Source organism: Sceloporus occidentalis, unplaced genomic scaffold (assembly GCF_023333645.1).
Source record: "Sceloporus occidentalis isolate IW3139 unplaced genomic scaffold, rSceOcc1.0.p SCAF_20, whole genome shotgun sequence".
In the NCBI taxonomy this organism is placed as follows: Eukaryota; Metazoa; Chordata; class Lepidosauria; order Squamata; family Phrynosomatidae; genus Sceloporus; species Sceloporus occidentalis.
Window position 1 is genome coordinate 7,584,282 of NW_028317000.1, and position 15,505 is coordinate 7,599,786.

General features: G+C 45.2%; 1 protein-coding gene across 1 annotated transcript; it reads left to right on the top strand.

Moving 5' to 3' along the window:
- Window positions 1-415: 415 nt before the first annotated feature.
- Window positions 416-12,154, top strand: S100A14 (S100 calcium binding protein A14). Its single transcript, XM_089483389.1, has 4 exons — window positions 416-447; window positions 792-955; window positions 9,018-9,164; window positions 9,956-12,154. Exons 2-4 carry the CDS (start codon window positions 926-928, stop codon window positions 10,085-10,087), a joined length of 309 nt encoding a protein of 102 aa, XP_089339515.1. The 5' UTR covers window positions 416-447; window positions 792-925; the 3' UTR covers window positions 10,088-12,154.
- The last annotated feature ends 3,351 nt before the right edge of the window (window positions 12,155-15,505 follow it).

A 15,505-nucleotide genomic window follows, 5' to 3' on the forward strand; every position in this document is an offset into this window, starting at 1 on the left:
CTGAACTGGACACAGTCCTCCAGGTGAGGCTTTTTTTTTTGGGGGGGGGGGGGGCAGAATTCTTATTTAGGCAAGCAACGGCCTCATTTCACCCTCTTGCCCAAGATCTGCCCTGCTGCTCATGGGGATACAGGAATTTCAATGAGGGAGACTTGGGAGTGCATGAACCTAGCAGCTGGTGACAGGGAAGACAGAGAGAGCCACCTGCAAACCGGAGTCCTGTCATTCCTTATTGCTCGGCTGTGACTAAAAGACTAGGAAAGAGGCAGTTCCGGAGTGTTCCACGCTGGCCGGGTGCCAAGCGATGCAACGAGACGCCTTGTGCCTTGCGCCACACTCGCAACCTCCTGGTATCTTTGTGAGGTGTCTCCCACACACGCCTTCTTGGCATATAAAACAGTGGCCGGGGAGGAGGCCCTCAACAGCAGACTAAATTCCTCAGAGCAGGTAAGTCAGCCATCCTCCATCAGGACACATTGGGTTGGCTCCGGTCCCCAAAGAGAAGGGTGTGTGTCTGCATGTGTGTGGTGGTCTGTGGTGGTCTCGGTGGAGAAAATCTACTCCTCTATTTATCCTTCCATCCATTCCTCAGCCACACCCCTTTCTTCTTTTGCTTTGCCTCATCCTTTTGGACAAGTTCGGGCAGCTTCCAAACATTCGCTTCCCTGCACATTTTGTTTCAGCTTGGGAAAGACTGAATTGAGGTGGCGATGAGTGTGGGAGAAGGAAAGGAGGTACATGCATCTTGAGAATCTTTAAAGTTTCCTTTCTCTCTCTTTTGCCTTCGTCAGACAAATCCTGGTGTCAGATTCGAAGCCTGTCAGTAGGAAACTACCCGGTGGATCTTGAGGAACCGACTACCGTATTTCGGAGAGCCGAAGGGGAAACGTTTGCCGGTGCGCCAAATCGACTCACTCCAGGAAGGATGGGTTGCAGATGCTGCAAGAGGAGAAAGGTCAGTTGAATATGTCATTAGATCTAGTTTTCCGCGGAAGGGAAGTCTTTCTGAAATGGAAGGATGGCGTACAGGTGAACGGGTTTGTGTTGTGAAGGGGAGAGATGTAGAAGATTCAAGTTTGGGGTTACCTGTAGAATCATCTTCTTAAATGAACTCAATGGTGGTCTCTGAGAGATCCAGATCATTTCATGCCCTTGAGAGGTAGGTGATGTTGGCCTAAAGAGTTGGATGATGTTGACCAAAGATGAAGGGTCATTTTGTGGTACAGCGAACTCAGATGGTTGATCAGAGATGGACGGTTGGCCATCTTCATCCCTTCCAAACCCATGTTCATCACTTTCATTAAGGCATTCACAAACTATTAGCAAAAGGCATCAAGTCCATATATCCTTTTGGAATATCGGTATCCCTTGAGACAGTAGGACCAAGAAACAGCTCCCCTTATGCAACCAGTTGCCTATCGTGAAATGCCAGGCTCTGTCTTTCCAACCAAACCTGTTCTTTCCAGTTCGGTAGCAATCCAGTGTTGGGGCCTAGCAAGACTTGGCTAACACTTTGGCAAAGTTCTCCTCTCTTTCAGAGGGAACTTGCCTCCTGAGACAGACTGAAGTGTTTCGACTAGTAAGCTCCCAATGGGAGAGGCTTGTGCCAGGGGTGGGGTGGGGTGGGATAGATTTGGGCAATATTGTCAGAAGAAGCCGAGAATGGTGCCAATTGTGCGTTGAGTCAGAGGTTGCCGTCGCCAATTGGAATGATTGGGGATGACGGGGCCAATAAATAGGAGAGAAGGGAAGCCAAACAAGGTTCTTAATCTTGCTTTCCTGAATTAGTGCCCAGTGAATGTGTTGGACTTGGGTGATGTGTTCCCATCATCCCTGGGCTCCAGATTAGGGAAGCTGGCGCAAAGTGTTTAATAATAATAATAATAATAATAATAATAATAATAATACTTATTATTATTATTATTATTATTATTATTATTATTATTATTAGCCCACCTCTCCCCAGAGGATCGGGGCAGGTTACAATTTAGGTCAGGATTGGTCACCTGTAGCAGGTCTAGGGTCAATGTTCCTTCGTCTCAACCCTCCAAGGGCTACACAGACTGGCAAAAGACCAAACAGAAAGCGGTCAAGAAACAAATCAGGAAGCATTTTTTATGGTACAGGAGGGACTATGACCTATTTGAAAGGTGGATTGCCTTCCTTAAAAGGGTGGTCTGAGGAATCTGGGGTCAGAAGAACAAATTTCAGGGTCGCATGCAGCCCCATGGATGCCCATTTGGTGGGTCTATTGTGCCAAGGGATCAAGAGACTCTTGTGTGACTACGGATCACATCCGATCCCGATGGGCGTGAGCACTGATAGCACACCGGATCTCAAAATAATGCAAATGGTGCCTATCATGGATGCTGCTGAGTGGCCCTAAGTGGATTTTAGACATCTCAGGATTAACGTCCTGGCTTCCGGAGGATTTACGTTCATCCGGGGGAACGCCCCACTGGTTCTTGCTTCTCTCAGCTTTTGGACAGGTTCTTCTGGATCATTCCTTTTTCTCCTTAGCCTTTATTTAGAAAAACATCAACACGCAACCCCGGAATAATAGCAAAGCAAACTTATGATTCCAATATGGAATATTGATAGAATCATAGAATCATAGAGTTGGAAGAGACCCCAAGGGCCATCCAGTCCAACCCCCTGCCATGCAGGAACTCTCAATCAAAGTGTACCCAACAGATGGCCATCCAGCCTCTGTTTAAAGACCTCCAAGGTCAGCATTTGTGATTAAGATTTCTTTTTATTGAAAATATATATATATAAATAAGCCAAGATCCAAATGTGGTATTGAGACTGGAATAATCATCCCTATTACTCTCAATGACGTCAAAAACCTGCCCCAGATGTGTCACAGTGTTTCCCCAGAACAGGTTTTTAGGATGGAGGTTGCAAAAAGGAAAGGAGTCATTGGCCCGGTCCAGCTGGACTCTTTAACATGTCCTGGCAACATGCTAGGGTTGCCTCAGGATGCCGTTTCCAGACGCACCACAACCCTAGCATGTCACCAGGACGTCATCGCTGCATGTCGACGTATACATGGTGCGCGTAGCAATGATGTCATTGCTGCGCGGCGTCCAGATGGAGCCGCACAGCAGCAACATGCTAACGTCTTCACTACCTATTTGCGGTGGCACAAAAAGAAGCTGCGTTTTAGCGCTCCTTTTTCTTTAGCGTAGCTGCGCCGCGCAATATGGTTGTTGCGGCACAGCTACAGGAGAAAGAGAGGTGGGCTCCTGGCCGCCTCTTTCTGGCCCTCTGATTAGAAGGTGAAAAGAGTGGTAGAAGATTCAGGATCCAGCAGACCTACATCACTGGACCCAGTATGGAAGCCCTAGAACAGGAGTGGGAATCAGCAGGCCCTCCAGATGTTGTTGGACTACAACTCCCAGCAGCCCCAGACAACACAGCTAATGGGGAAGAATGCTGGGAGTTGCAGTCCAATGACACTGGGAAGACTCCAACACTGCCTTTTTAGACTGCTGTTCTCAGCATGCTGACTCATGACTAAATCCTATGGAACTGGATGGACTCCATACCAAAGGATGGAACGCTTCACTCTTGCTGGATTCCTTTGAAGGGAGGCACAAGATCCATGATCACTTTATCATGCTTAAGGCTTTTAAGCTTTTCTTTTCTCTTTCTCTGTTCATCCCTGTCTCCAACAGCATCCACAGTCTGGAATTCTTTAAAATATAAAACTCATTCCTATTCATTGGTCCCAATAAGAGTAGACCCATTGAAACAATCTACATACTTCAACTCCAGTAAGTGATTCAATGAGGAACGTATTTCACGAGGAAAGAAAGTGGAAGTTCAGTCGGCTTTCTCCATGCCTTTATTGCCTGGAATTCTATTTCTTCAATTTTCTTTCCTTAGGAGACAGTCGTAAAAGCGAGTCTTTTTCTCTCGCCTTAAAAATCACTTCGTCAAAAGACTTGCTTTTATGACCATCGGTCAAGGGAAGAGAACTGAAGAATAAACCATAGGTACATAGTTTATCACACTAGCAAAATCCCGCAGGAAAACGGGATTTAAACGAGAGTTAAATTAAATTCAGATTTAAACAGAACCCGTAAATTTGGGAAGTTTATCCCACCGAATTTCTGCTAAAGTGAAATGACACGAAGTTAAACCAAAATTAAAGCGGATAAAAATGCTACCTTTTGACTTTCGGAATTTCCTGAAAGCAAAAAGCTGCCGGTTTCCTCCGGTTTAACTTTGATTTAACTTCACGTCATTTCGCATTAACGGCGACGCCGTGCGATAAACTTTGGGCATTTCTGGGTTTCCTCTAATTTAACTCTTTAAATCCCATTTTCCCACGGGATCTCGCTAGTGTGTTAAACTCCATAGAAAAGTGCTACTATCCAACTGGATTTCTGTTTTCTTTCCTCGTGTGATAGTCTATTCTAGTTGGGACTAACAAACAAGATTCAGGCCATGAGTACAAATTAGGAGAACCTACTGTTGTTGTTTTGGAAGGAGGATAAAATGGAATTGCGATTGAAAATTTCACATAGTTATATTAACTGGGTGGCGATTCTATTCGCATATAGAAAAACTAGGAGCCTAGACAGATCCTAGAGCAGTGATGGTGAACCTTTTAGAAGCCAAGTGCCCAAACTGCAACCCAAAAGCCACTTATTTATTGCAAAGTGCCGTGTCCCTCTGGCTTTCTAGTAACAAACTCTGGCAAACTGTGCTGGGGCGATGGCACATGTGCCCACAGAGAGGGCTCTGAGTGCCACCTCTGGCACACGTGCCATAGGTTCACCATCACTGTCCTAGAGGAAGAAAAGAATTATGTTCCGTGGGAAGCCATCCTAGTTTGGAATAACCGAGAAAAGGATGGGGAAAACTGAGATGGATTGCAATTCTTCAGAAAACATTTTTATTTTGCTGTGAAGATTTCAGAGAGTTCCTTCCATCACCCACCTTCCCAAAGGATAATTTGCTCAATTTTCTCTCATACTGACTTTTTCCCATGAAAAAAAAAATTCCTCCTACTGAGAAATGCTACCTTTTTTGACCACGTCTCTCACAGTTCCTCCAGTCAGCAATGTAACTTTTCCAAGCTTCGTTCCCCCGTATCTACAAAGGTTTGGGGTCTTGTGAAGGATTTCCACCTTGCCTTAGAAAATCATTAGGAAATGCTTCCGCTTCTGGAGAAATCTGGTGAAATTCCCCCCAATTTCTCAGTTTAGGATGGAGGATTTTGCAAACCTTTTGCTTAAGGTTTTAGATAAAAGGGCAAGGTGTTGCATTTAAAGATGGCAAAGCAGGCCTGTGGACTGACATCTCGTGGTCCCGGTATGGAATTAGGATTCCTACAAACACATTTTTGAGGGGCACATTCCTAGAAAAAGCAGATGCGGTGGTACATTGGGTTGTGCAAAAAGGGTTCAGGCCTTGCCGGCTTGGCTATGAATCTGATCTGCAGTGTTCAGGATCAAAGCGGATTGGTATATATGGTACCTATAGGGAATAGTGGTGCATTGCTTATATATATATATATATATATATATATATATATATATATATATGCAGTCTGAAATTGGGTAGCTGCTAAATTAAAACATAATATGCTCTCACAGTCCTACAGTTGCCTCAGGGGGAGGATGATGGATTTTTCTTCTCGAGTAGTACAAGGTTCCCACAGCAATAATGTTGCGCATGATGCACTGAAACTTAACCTTAGGTCCCAAGCATCTCTTAGAGCAAGCGGTTGCATTAACCCTCCAGAAGGTATTGGAGGGCCACCCCCCCCCCATCTTTTCCACTACCCCCACAAAAAAAACCCAAATACCCCCAAATATCTTTTAGGAACCTTGGAGAGATAAGTTCACCATGTTGACATGGCATTTTATGCCCAGAAGAATCCTTCTGTAGCAACAAAAACTAGTGATCAGCCATCACAATGCTTTGATTGTGAGTTCCTGTATGGCAGGGGGTTGGACTGGATGGCCCTTGGGGTCTCTTCCAACTCTTGGATTCTATGATTCTATGATCTTTTCCTGTCCACTTCCACTCCTGGGCTTGCAATGGCCCTGGGCATCAAAAACGTTGCAAAAATGTCTACTCCTTCCCGAGGGCATTGGGGACAAAACATTTCTAGGAGCTCTGGAGACCACACTTTGCCCATTGATGCCATAAAGACCCAGTATGCCTCTTGTCCCTTTGCCTTGTTCTGCTTCTCTTCCTACAGGGATGGGAAACCAGGCATTACAGGGTCACAGCACCGAATGTTCCTGAACACTGCAGCCATGCTAAGGGACCATAGCTTTCCTCCCACCCCGGGTTATTGGAACAAACTCTCAGTTAGGCCTTCTTCAGCCTTGGTTGTTGTTCACTGACCTCAAGTCACCTCTGACTTATATTGTTTATGGGATTTCTCCAAGACCCCATGTCTTCAGCTGCTTTGCTCGGTCCTTCAAGCTCAGGCCCATGTCTTCTCTTTCTACTGCCTTCTATTTTTCCTAGCATCATTGACTTTTCTAATGAGTCCTTCCTTCTCGTGATGTGGCCAAAGTAATATGGCCTTGATTTATCCATCTTGGCTTCCAGGGAGAATTCAGGTTTGATCTGCTCTCAGACCAATTCATTTGGCTCTCCATGGTACCCTTAGCACTCTTCTCCAGCGCCACATCTCAGCTGAGTTGTTTTTCTTTCTATCAGCTTTCTACACAGTCTGGCTCTCATGTCTGTACATTGTGATTAACCCTCCAGGAGATACTGGAGAATGCAATGGCTTGGATGATCATAAAACCTTCCTAATGTTTTGAAACTCCATTCGTGCCCAATTATTACCAGACAAGCTGGGCACCGGGTTGGAAAAAAAATGCTACTCTCCTTTGGGTTAATTGGATGAGACATCACCAGGTCTTTTTGATCCTTAGTTAGGACAAACTAATCAAAGGCTGAAGGCTTTCATGGCCAGCATCCATAGTTTTTTGTGGGTTTTTCGGGCGATGTGGCCATGTTCTAGAAGAGTTTATTCCTGACGTTTCACCGGCATCTGTTGCTTTGGCATCTTCAGAGAATGCTGGCATGGAAGAGAGTAAGGTCACACAATATATATACACCCCACTCACTCCCATGCCAATATTCTCTGAAGATGCCAGCCACAGGGATGCTTGGTTACCTTAAAAAGTAGCACCATGTCCTTTTATCTGGGGCTGTGAACAAGACTTTTTGAGGAGTCAGGATTCTGGATCGCGGATGTGGGAAAGATCCTGGATAAACAGGAAAGATTCTCCCAACCTTAAGCAGTCAGTCCATCAATCTGCATCAATCCACCTCCAGCTGGAATGGATTCATCATTTTTTACTAAAGCAATGAAAAACGGGAGCCATGTGTTAGGCAAATTCTGCTCTATACAAGAGTGAATAGTATAGATAAGTATAGCTTCATGCTCATGGGTCTATGGGCAAGACATCTGGTTTCTTTGAGGTCTTGCAGGACAAGTATTGGGAATGGAGTGGATGGTATCTGAATAATAACATTTAATATTTATTAATATTAAGCCTAGGAACAATCCCTCTCCCATCCAATGGTAGCTACAGCCTTGTTATAGATGGATCTGTTTTGATGTGAAAATGAGGAAAGATGGAGGGGTCATATTCACATCTGGTCTAATGATGGAGAGGAAGAGAAGGTGCATCTTCATAATCTACTCACCTGATATGGGGCTTTTTCATGCCACATAGTTACAGTGCAATGGTTTAACTTTAACTGCCATGGCTGCATCCTGAGGAATCCTGGGTTTTGTAGTCCAGGGAGATCCTATAGTTTCCTGGTTCAGAATCCTAAATACAGTGAGCCCTTGGTATCTTTTGGGGTTTGGTTCGTGGATCCCAAAGTCCGTAGATGTTTGAATTTTACTATATACAGCGGGATAGCAAAATGGTGTACTGTATATAAAATGAAATGAAATTTATTATGGTCAATGACCAGCACAAAACAATACAATGCGGTACAATATTATACAGTGATCAATAGAAAAAACAATGCAAGCAATACAATACAAATACAAAAAAAAATGGAATACAGTTTGGCGATGCCTCAAATAAGGGTCAATAGGGACTGGGCTGTATCTACGGTATATAAAATGGCAAAATGAAGGTGTGTTGTGGGTTTTTTGGACTATGTGGTCATGTTCTAGAAGAGTTTATTCCTGATGTTTCACCAGCATCTGTGGCTGGCATCTTGAGAGAATGCTGGCATGGAAGAGAGTTGGATATATACACACACACTGTGTGACCCTGGGTAGGGAGGAGTGATTTCCATGTTTAATCTGAGTATTGGTGTTTTAATCTGAGTATTGGTGTGTGTGTCTATATATATATATATATATATATATATATATATATATATATATCCAACTCTCTTCCATGCCAGCATTCTCTCAAGATGCTAGCCACTCTTCTAGAACATGGACACATAGCCCGAAAAAACCCACAACAAACTATGGATGCCGGTCATGAAAGCCTTCAACTTCACAAAATTAAGGTTTGCTTTTGGGGAAAGGTTCAAAAATATATTTCCACGTTGAATCTGTGGATGCAGAATTCATAGGTACAGTGGTCCAACTGTAACTCGTCTCTAAACTGCAAGTGCCACAGTTCCACAGGATATTGCCACAGCCGTTCAAGTACATCCCTGATGCTATTATTGTATGGCGTAAAAGGGCCCCTGGAATGAGGTTGGACTCTTTGAGCCTCGCCCTTTTTGGGGTGGTGAGAACGGATATTGAGTAGAAAGTAGAACGGATATCATCTGGAGATTGCTCATTGGAGCCGGTATGCAATCTTGAGAGTCTCAAAGGCTGGTAGCTGGAGTTTCAGGGAGTGTGTAGTTGTGTGGGAGGGAGACGGGCTGGTTCAACGGCTTTGTCAAGAGATCCGACTTTTGCTGATGTCTGGCAACTCACAATAATTCCATCTCCACCTTTCTCCTCCTGTGTCTCCTTCTCCATCTTTCTCCGACTCTTCTGGCCACTTCAGGACTGCCAAGAACTCACGGACGTCGAGAGGGCCATCGAAATTGTCATCAACAACTTCCACTGTCATGCTGTCAAGGGCCGCAAGGAGTGCATCACCCCCAATGAGCTGAAAGAACTGGTGGGACAGAGGCTGCCACATTTAGCAAAGGTGAGGAGAGTTGCCAATTTGGGGAGCAGAGGGCCCAAACCAAAGAAGACCATGCAAGGTTTCCAACTGGGCAGACAGAGCTGGCTCACAACTATCTTGTAAGATCGCCCAAGCAGAGCTCCAAGTTCTCACTTCATCTATACACAGATGTAGGTCATTTGGTCTGGTATCCTCCAGATATTTCGGACCATAACTCCCAAAATCCTTGGCCCTGCTGGCTGAGTAGATGGGAGTTATAGTCCAGAACATCTGGAGGACAGCAGAAGCTCTACCTATCCAGGTGTAAACTCCTTTGCCCAATGTTTTGGCTTACAAGGCCCATCAGCTCCACCCAGAATGATGAATGTGAAAGGACTGTGGTATTCATAGTATTACAAATCTGGAGGTTTGACCATTCCCCACCCTTCGTCTTGATATAAGACTCTCAACTGTGGTGGAAATTAAAGGGCAACCGTGTCCTTCCTCACTCTCCATTTTTGTTTTGTTTTGGGTGGCCACCCCATCCTGGTCAATGCAAGTGGATGGAGCCAATCCTTTAAAATGGCTGGCATCTTCAGAGAATGCTGGCATAGAAGTGAGTGGGATATATACACACACGCACACACTGTGTGGCCCTGGGTTGGGAGGAGTATATTTTGGAGCCAACACCAACAAGCCCTACCTCTTGTATTCCCTGTTATGATAGGCTGTATCACCCTTGTGTGGTGATACCAAAGGCCACAGAACGAACCCTCTGCTCTCTGCTTATGATCTGTGTGTGTTTTGTTAATCGCTCCCTTTTCTCAAAACAGGGGGCTTGCGCGCTGGAGGAGAAGATCGAGTGCCTTGGAGACAACGAAGAGGCCAGACTCCAGTTTGGTGAATATTGGGATATCATGGGGGATGCAGCTAAGGGTTGTCGAGTTCCAGGAAGCAAGAAGTAACGCACACCGGGGAAGATCAGAACCACAAGGCCTTGGACCATTTACACAGAAAGAACAAGAGACTCTCCACCATGACGCCAATCGGTTTTCAATCCAGTGTTAAAAAATTGGGGCAGCAGCTCCCTCTCCCCTCTGGTTTTCTCTGCTTCTGGAATATCGAATTCTAGAGCTGATCTCCTTTCTTCCAGTCAAGAAACTTTCAATTCCTGTCCCAGTTTTTTCTTGGTCATAGGGTTGCTCCAGAACAACACTGTTGCTAGCCTGCCAGAATCTTGACATTCTAGGTTTCTGATCGCTCAACTCTAGAACATAGTTTTTTGTGGGCTTTTCGGGCTATGTGGCCATATTCTAGAAGAGTTTCTTCCTGACGTTTCTCCAGCATCTGTGGCTGGCATCTTCAGAGAAACTCTAGAACCTTTCAACTGTGGGGTTTTGTAGGATGGGCTCAGGAACCATAAGGCATCATTTTGGCCAATGGTTGTAGAATGCACATTAGTTTCTTTTGTCTCTTCAGCCCTTCCAAACTTTACCTTAAAAAGTTTAAAACGTTTGGTTCTAGACCCATTAGATCTTGGAGACTTCTGGATCTAGGAGCTTTCCAATGTGATGTCTCTCTCCTTTTTCTACTTCTGGAACCTGGATGCCGCAGGCTCTGAAAATGTTAAATAATATTGATGTATATTTAATGGGAACGATAAAATTCATCAAAACTTTTTATTTCCTCAGTTTTGATTTACTTTTTTAAAAGATTCCTCACATTAACTTTTTTGTTTTGTTGCCCTGAATGAGAAATTGGTATTCCCCCCCCCCCATCCATTTGCCCGTTTTCCATAGCATTGATGATGCTTTCCTCCATCAAGCTTGTTTGTGGGCTATGGGTTTAAAGAACAGAAATCAGGACTCCATCCTGAATTTTGTCTCTTGGATCAAAGGGAATGCAAAGTTAGTCACCCACAGCGTTCTGAAATCAGATTAGATTTGACCACATGAATCGGGACTAGGGCCATAAGAGAAGCTGTAAGCACACCAAACTCATAGGACTACCACGATAAAAAGTTGCATCAGACAATGACAATTGGAAGGCTACCCAAAGCCTTCTCTGTGCCAACCTTCAGAAATGGTTGAATGGAGTCTTCCTTTCTTTCTTTCACAAAATGCACAAATCTGTTGCATGTGAAGGGCAAAGAGAAAACCTCTCCATTCCCTCAAAGGGACCTTGCGTAGCAGATCTGCAAGATATCCTAATCTGTGGAAACTCCCTAGTTTGTCTATGCAAGATTCACTGGGGACCTAAATAGAGGCATATAAGAAATGGCATCAGTAGCTGCATAGAGCAGGACTTCTATTTCCATTCCACTCCTGGGGAAGGAAGCATCGTCCAGTGATACGAACCAGAGGCTAGGTATTAAGGCCCAGTACATACCTTCGGGAAAGGGCAGGCTGGCGGCGTCCGGTTTTCCCATGGAGGGACGTCACAGGAGCCAAACTGCCCGGCGTCCCTCCACCCCCAAAAGAACTCAAAAAAACAGGTTCTTTTTAGGTCGGTGCGCGCACGTTACAAGTGTGCCATTGGTGCACTCATGATGTAAGCAATGCTCAGTGATATGTATATGCTGTGTGTCGCTTACGCCAAGATGGCAGCCCCCATGTGGACGGGAGGCCGCCATTAGGCCACTGCCCACACGTTGTAGGGTTCTGGAGTGTGTGGTTGCTGCACGTTCCAGAACCCTAATATCGGCGGGAGCACGGCGCTTTTGGCCTATGTCATGGCTGAAAAGGAGCAGCAAATGAGCCTTTAGTTTTGACATTGGCTTCGCTCTGAACGAACTGCCACATCATTTGAGAAAAGACCCTAATGTTTTCTGAAATAGATCTACATGATGCCCTTTGAAAAGTGACATTTGGGACCTGAAGTCCCAGAATCCTCCCAAGCTGGGGAGATTCTGGGAGTTATGTAGTTGCAAAAGTGACTTTTTCAAGTTCATTGCTGTCTCCATGAAGCCACTTAGCAAGCGGTCCTCCGATGAGTGGCACCCTTCATTATGACCTCTCATGTTTCATCCTATAATTTTTGTTGTTGTAAAAATTGATGGAATAAAAAAGAAAGAAAAACAAGGAAAAAAATCTGTGTTTCATTATCAAATTGTCTTTTTCCTTGTTCGCTCTATGTTTAAAGCAAAAGATATAGGGGACAGGTTCAATCTACAGGTATGGCTCAGTTGACTAAGTCGATATTTGACCGAGTATGGCTCCTTGAATGGAAAATTTGACGCCAGAGCCAAAAATAACATGGGAACGGTAGGGAGAGGTTCCTATGTCGCCAAAAACAAGAGCAGTTCAACAAATTATTGCAAACGTCTAGCAATAGGCCCATGTTAAATGAAAAAGCCTGGAGAGGTGAGCCACATGTCAGTAAACAAAAAATATTTTGAACCTTCTAAAGACACCTTCGAATCTTCTTCTAAAATGCATCCAGGGATTATATTTTCATTTATCAGCTTCCACTTTTCTTGCAATTTCTTTCCCAGCTCAATCTTTATTGCACTGTATTCTCAATACACATTGCTACAATCCAGTGTTGAATGAACATCTGTGCTTTGCCACCCTTCCTTCACCATCCTCCCAATTCTGATGCGGCTAAAAACCGAACAAACTTCCGGCTAGACAGAAGACATGGGGAAAGGGGGGATGATGTAAAAACACTTTGTAAAAAAGAGTTCCTTTGTCAAAGGCTTGGGTGCTGTCCACACTGGCCAGAATACTCTGGGGCAGCCTGAAATATTCTGGCCCTGGAGCTGTCCTGACCTTCCACCATTACCTTGGCTCTCCATTCTGATGCCAGACGTTGTTCACATATGCATTCCAATGCACCGCTTGGTGCAGCCATCACTGGTAAGAGTTGCATGCTTCTGATGTCAGAACAAGACACTCAGCCTTGATCACGTTGCTGGATGCTTCGTTCCGACCTCCAAATGAATGAGTTGCCGCAGCGGCAGCCATGCCAAACGGCACAGCAGGTTAAATACTTGTACTGCAGCCACAACATTGTAAGTTCAATTCTAGAGGAGGGCTTCAAGGTGCACACAGCCTTTCATCGTTTCGTAGGTTGGCAAAATGAGTACCAACCTTGCTGGGGGCAAGCGACTTACACATTGTAAACTGTTAGGGAGTGCTGATTCACTGATAAGCAGTATAGAAATGTACTTGCTATTGTATGCAAACAGCTGCCTAGCACTGGATCAGAGGACTCTAGATCAGTGATGGTGAACCTTTTAGAGACCAAGTGCCCAAACTCAAAGGCGTTCCTGCGCCAGGTGTTACCCGGTGCTGGGGGGGGACTTCCAAGAGTGGGACTTTCACCTTCTGAGGGTGGGACTTCTGGGAGCAGGACTTCCTTGGAGACAGCTGAAGACCCTACTCTTCCTTTGCCCTCCCATCTCTCCACGTGCCCCCAGAAATGGCTTCTCATGCCAGAGAGGGCACGCGTGCCATAGGTTTGCCACCATGGCTCTAGATCATCTGGGAAGATCCAGAGCAAGGAGCGTTGTATTTAAATCCGTGCTAAGAGTTTTATACACCAGATTTGGTGCTGGACAGCATCCAGAATGTTTGCAGAAGACTCAGGCATTTGGCCATGCATCATCCAGAACCCCCACCAAGAGGATAGGGGGAGGCCATTTTATTTGGCCCATGCAGACAGGGCCTTTGTTAATGGAGACACGCATGTACTTCTGGGATGTCACTACAGGTACCAATTACTAGTGAGGGATGGGCAGATGCCAAGAACCAGAGAGAGTTGTGTAGCACATAGCTAGCTGGCTACTTTTAGGTGTGGTGAAAGGTACTCATCCTCATTAGTGTTGACACATGCCTCAACTGCCACGCTGCTTGGGTTTTTTTGCGTGTGCAAAGAATGGGAGAGCTGTCATCTTGTCTGTTGCCTCAGGTGGAAAAAATATCCTGGGCAGCTCTGCTGTCAACTGTGGTCAGACATCCATCTTCAAGGCTGGATGTTTGTGGAGCCATTCTGAGAACAAAAGCTAACGTCTTCTCATGGGAAAGGCACTCTGTACATTCTCAGAGACTGAAGAGCATCATAATTGCCTGATCTGACCAGAGGAAGGTTTGCATGGCCCAGTATCCTCTTTCCAACAGTGTGTGTGGCCTGAGCACTTCACTCTTCCCTCCTACATTTCTCCTAGGGAAGAGCCACACATAGGTGTTGTTTGCACGCAGAAGGTCTCAGGTTCGAGTCCCCACATCTCCAATTACAAATAAGAACAAGGTGATGGGAAGCATCCCTCTCTGCCACTCTCTGCGTGTTGATTCACCTTTCAACAATTGATTCAATGCATCTACTCTAGTTGAGATTAACCAATATCTTGCAGGCCCAAACACTGCCTTCCTCCGCAGATTCTCTGAATTCGATACCCGAGGGAGGCCAAGTTATTTCGGTAGCTAAATCCAAATCATAAAAAGTGAATTAAAAATGCAACCAGTGCCATTCTCTCCGTCTCTTTCTCTCCTCCTTCCTCTCTTTCTGGGAGGAAAAAGGTAATTAAAAGAAATTAAAGAACCAGTTCAGATGCTGCCGTGACATTGAAAATTGGTGGCCTGAAGCGGCCAACTCATCCTGCCTGATGGAGGGAGGACTGGTCCCTTGGACCTTTGCAGGAATTCAGGAGTCAATACGATCTCAGAGGAACGAGACTTGACCAAATAGCTCCCCCAACATGCAGCGAAAGGGCACCAGAAGTTGGGAAACTACAGAGCCATTCAGGACGGCCCAAGTTTGGCTGCTAGGTTGGATCCTTCCCTTGCCCTGAGGAATGATTTCATAATGGGGTTCCCTTCTCCCCTTAGCCACTATGGAAACAGGTAAATAGATATCGCAATCCAAAGGTGTGGTGTGATTTAATTAGACAGACGAGGAACATGCCATGAGAGGAGAGGAGATGAGTATACCCAGGGTTGATGCCCCGGTGCCAGCCTCTGTTTGTCCTGGCAGCTGGCAGCTTCCATAATGAGCTGTGGCAAACTGGCTCTGGATTTTAGTCCAGAATTTAAAACATCTGCCCAAGGTGCTGAAATCTGTTCCAAAACTGGCTCCGACATTTGAATAGTTTTGCTAACATTCAGTTTAGGACTTGGAATAGATTCTCGTCTTCCCTAAATTTTTCGGGACAAGGTCATTGGTGTGTGGGGGGGCTATCTGTGTAGGACAAAAAATGGGACGTTTCAGGAAGACATGCATTACTGAATATTGGGTGTTTTTATTCTACAGTTGTGGGCAAAGAGCTTCTTGAAACTCTCCATCCTATGTAGGGGCAAGGATATGGAGTGAGTGAGGACACCATCAAAAAAGTCCAGTGCAGGAGAAATGTCCCATCTGTGTTTCACGGGTCTTTAAGAGAGACG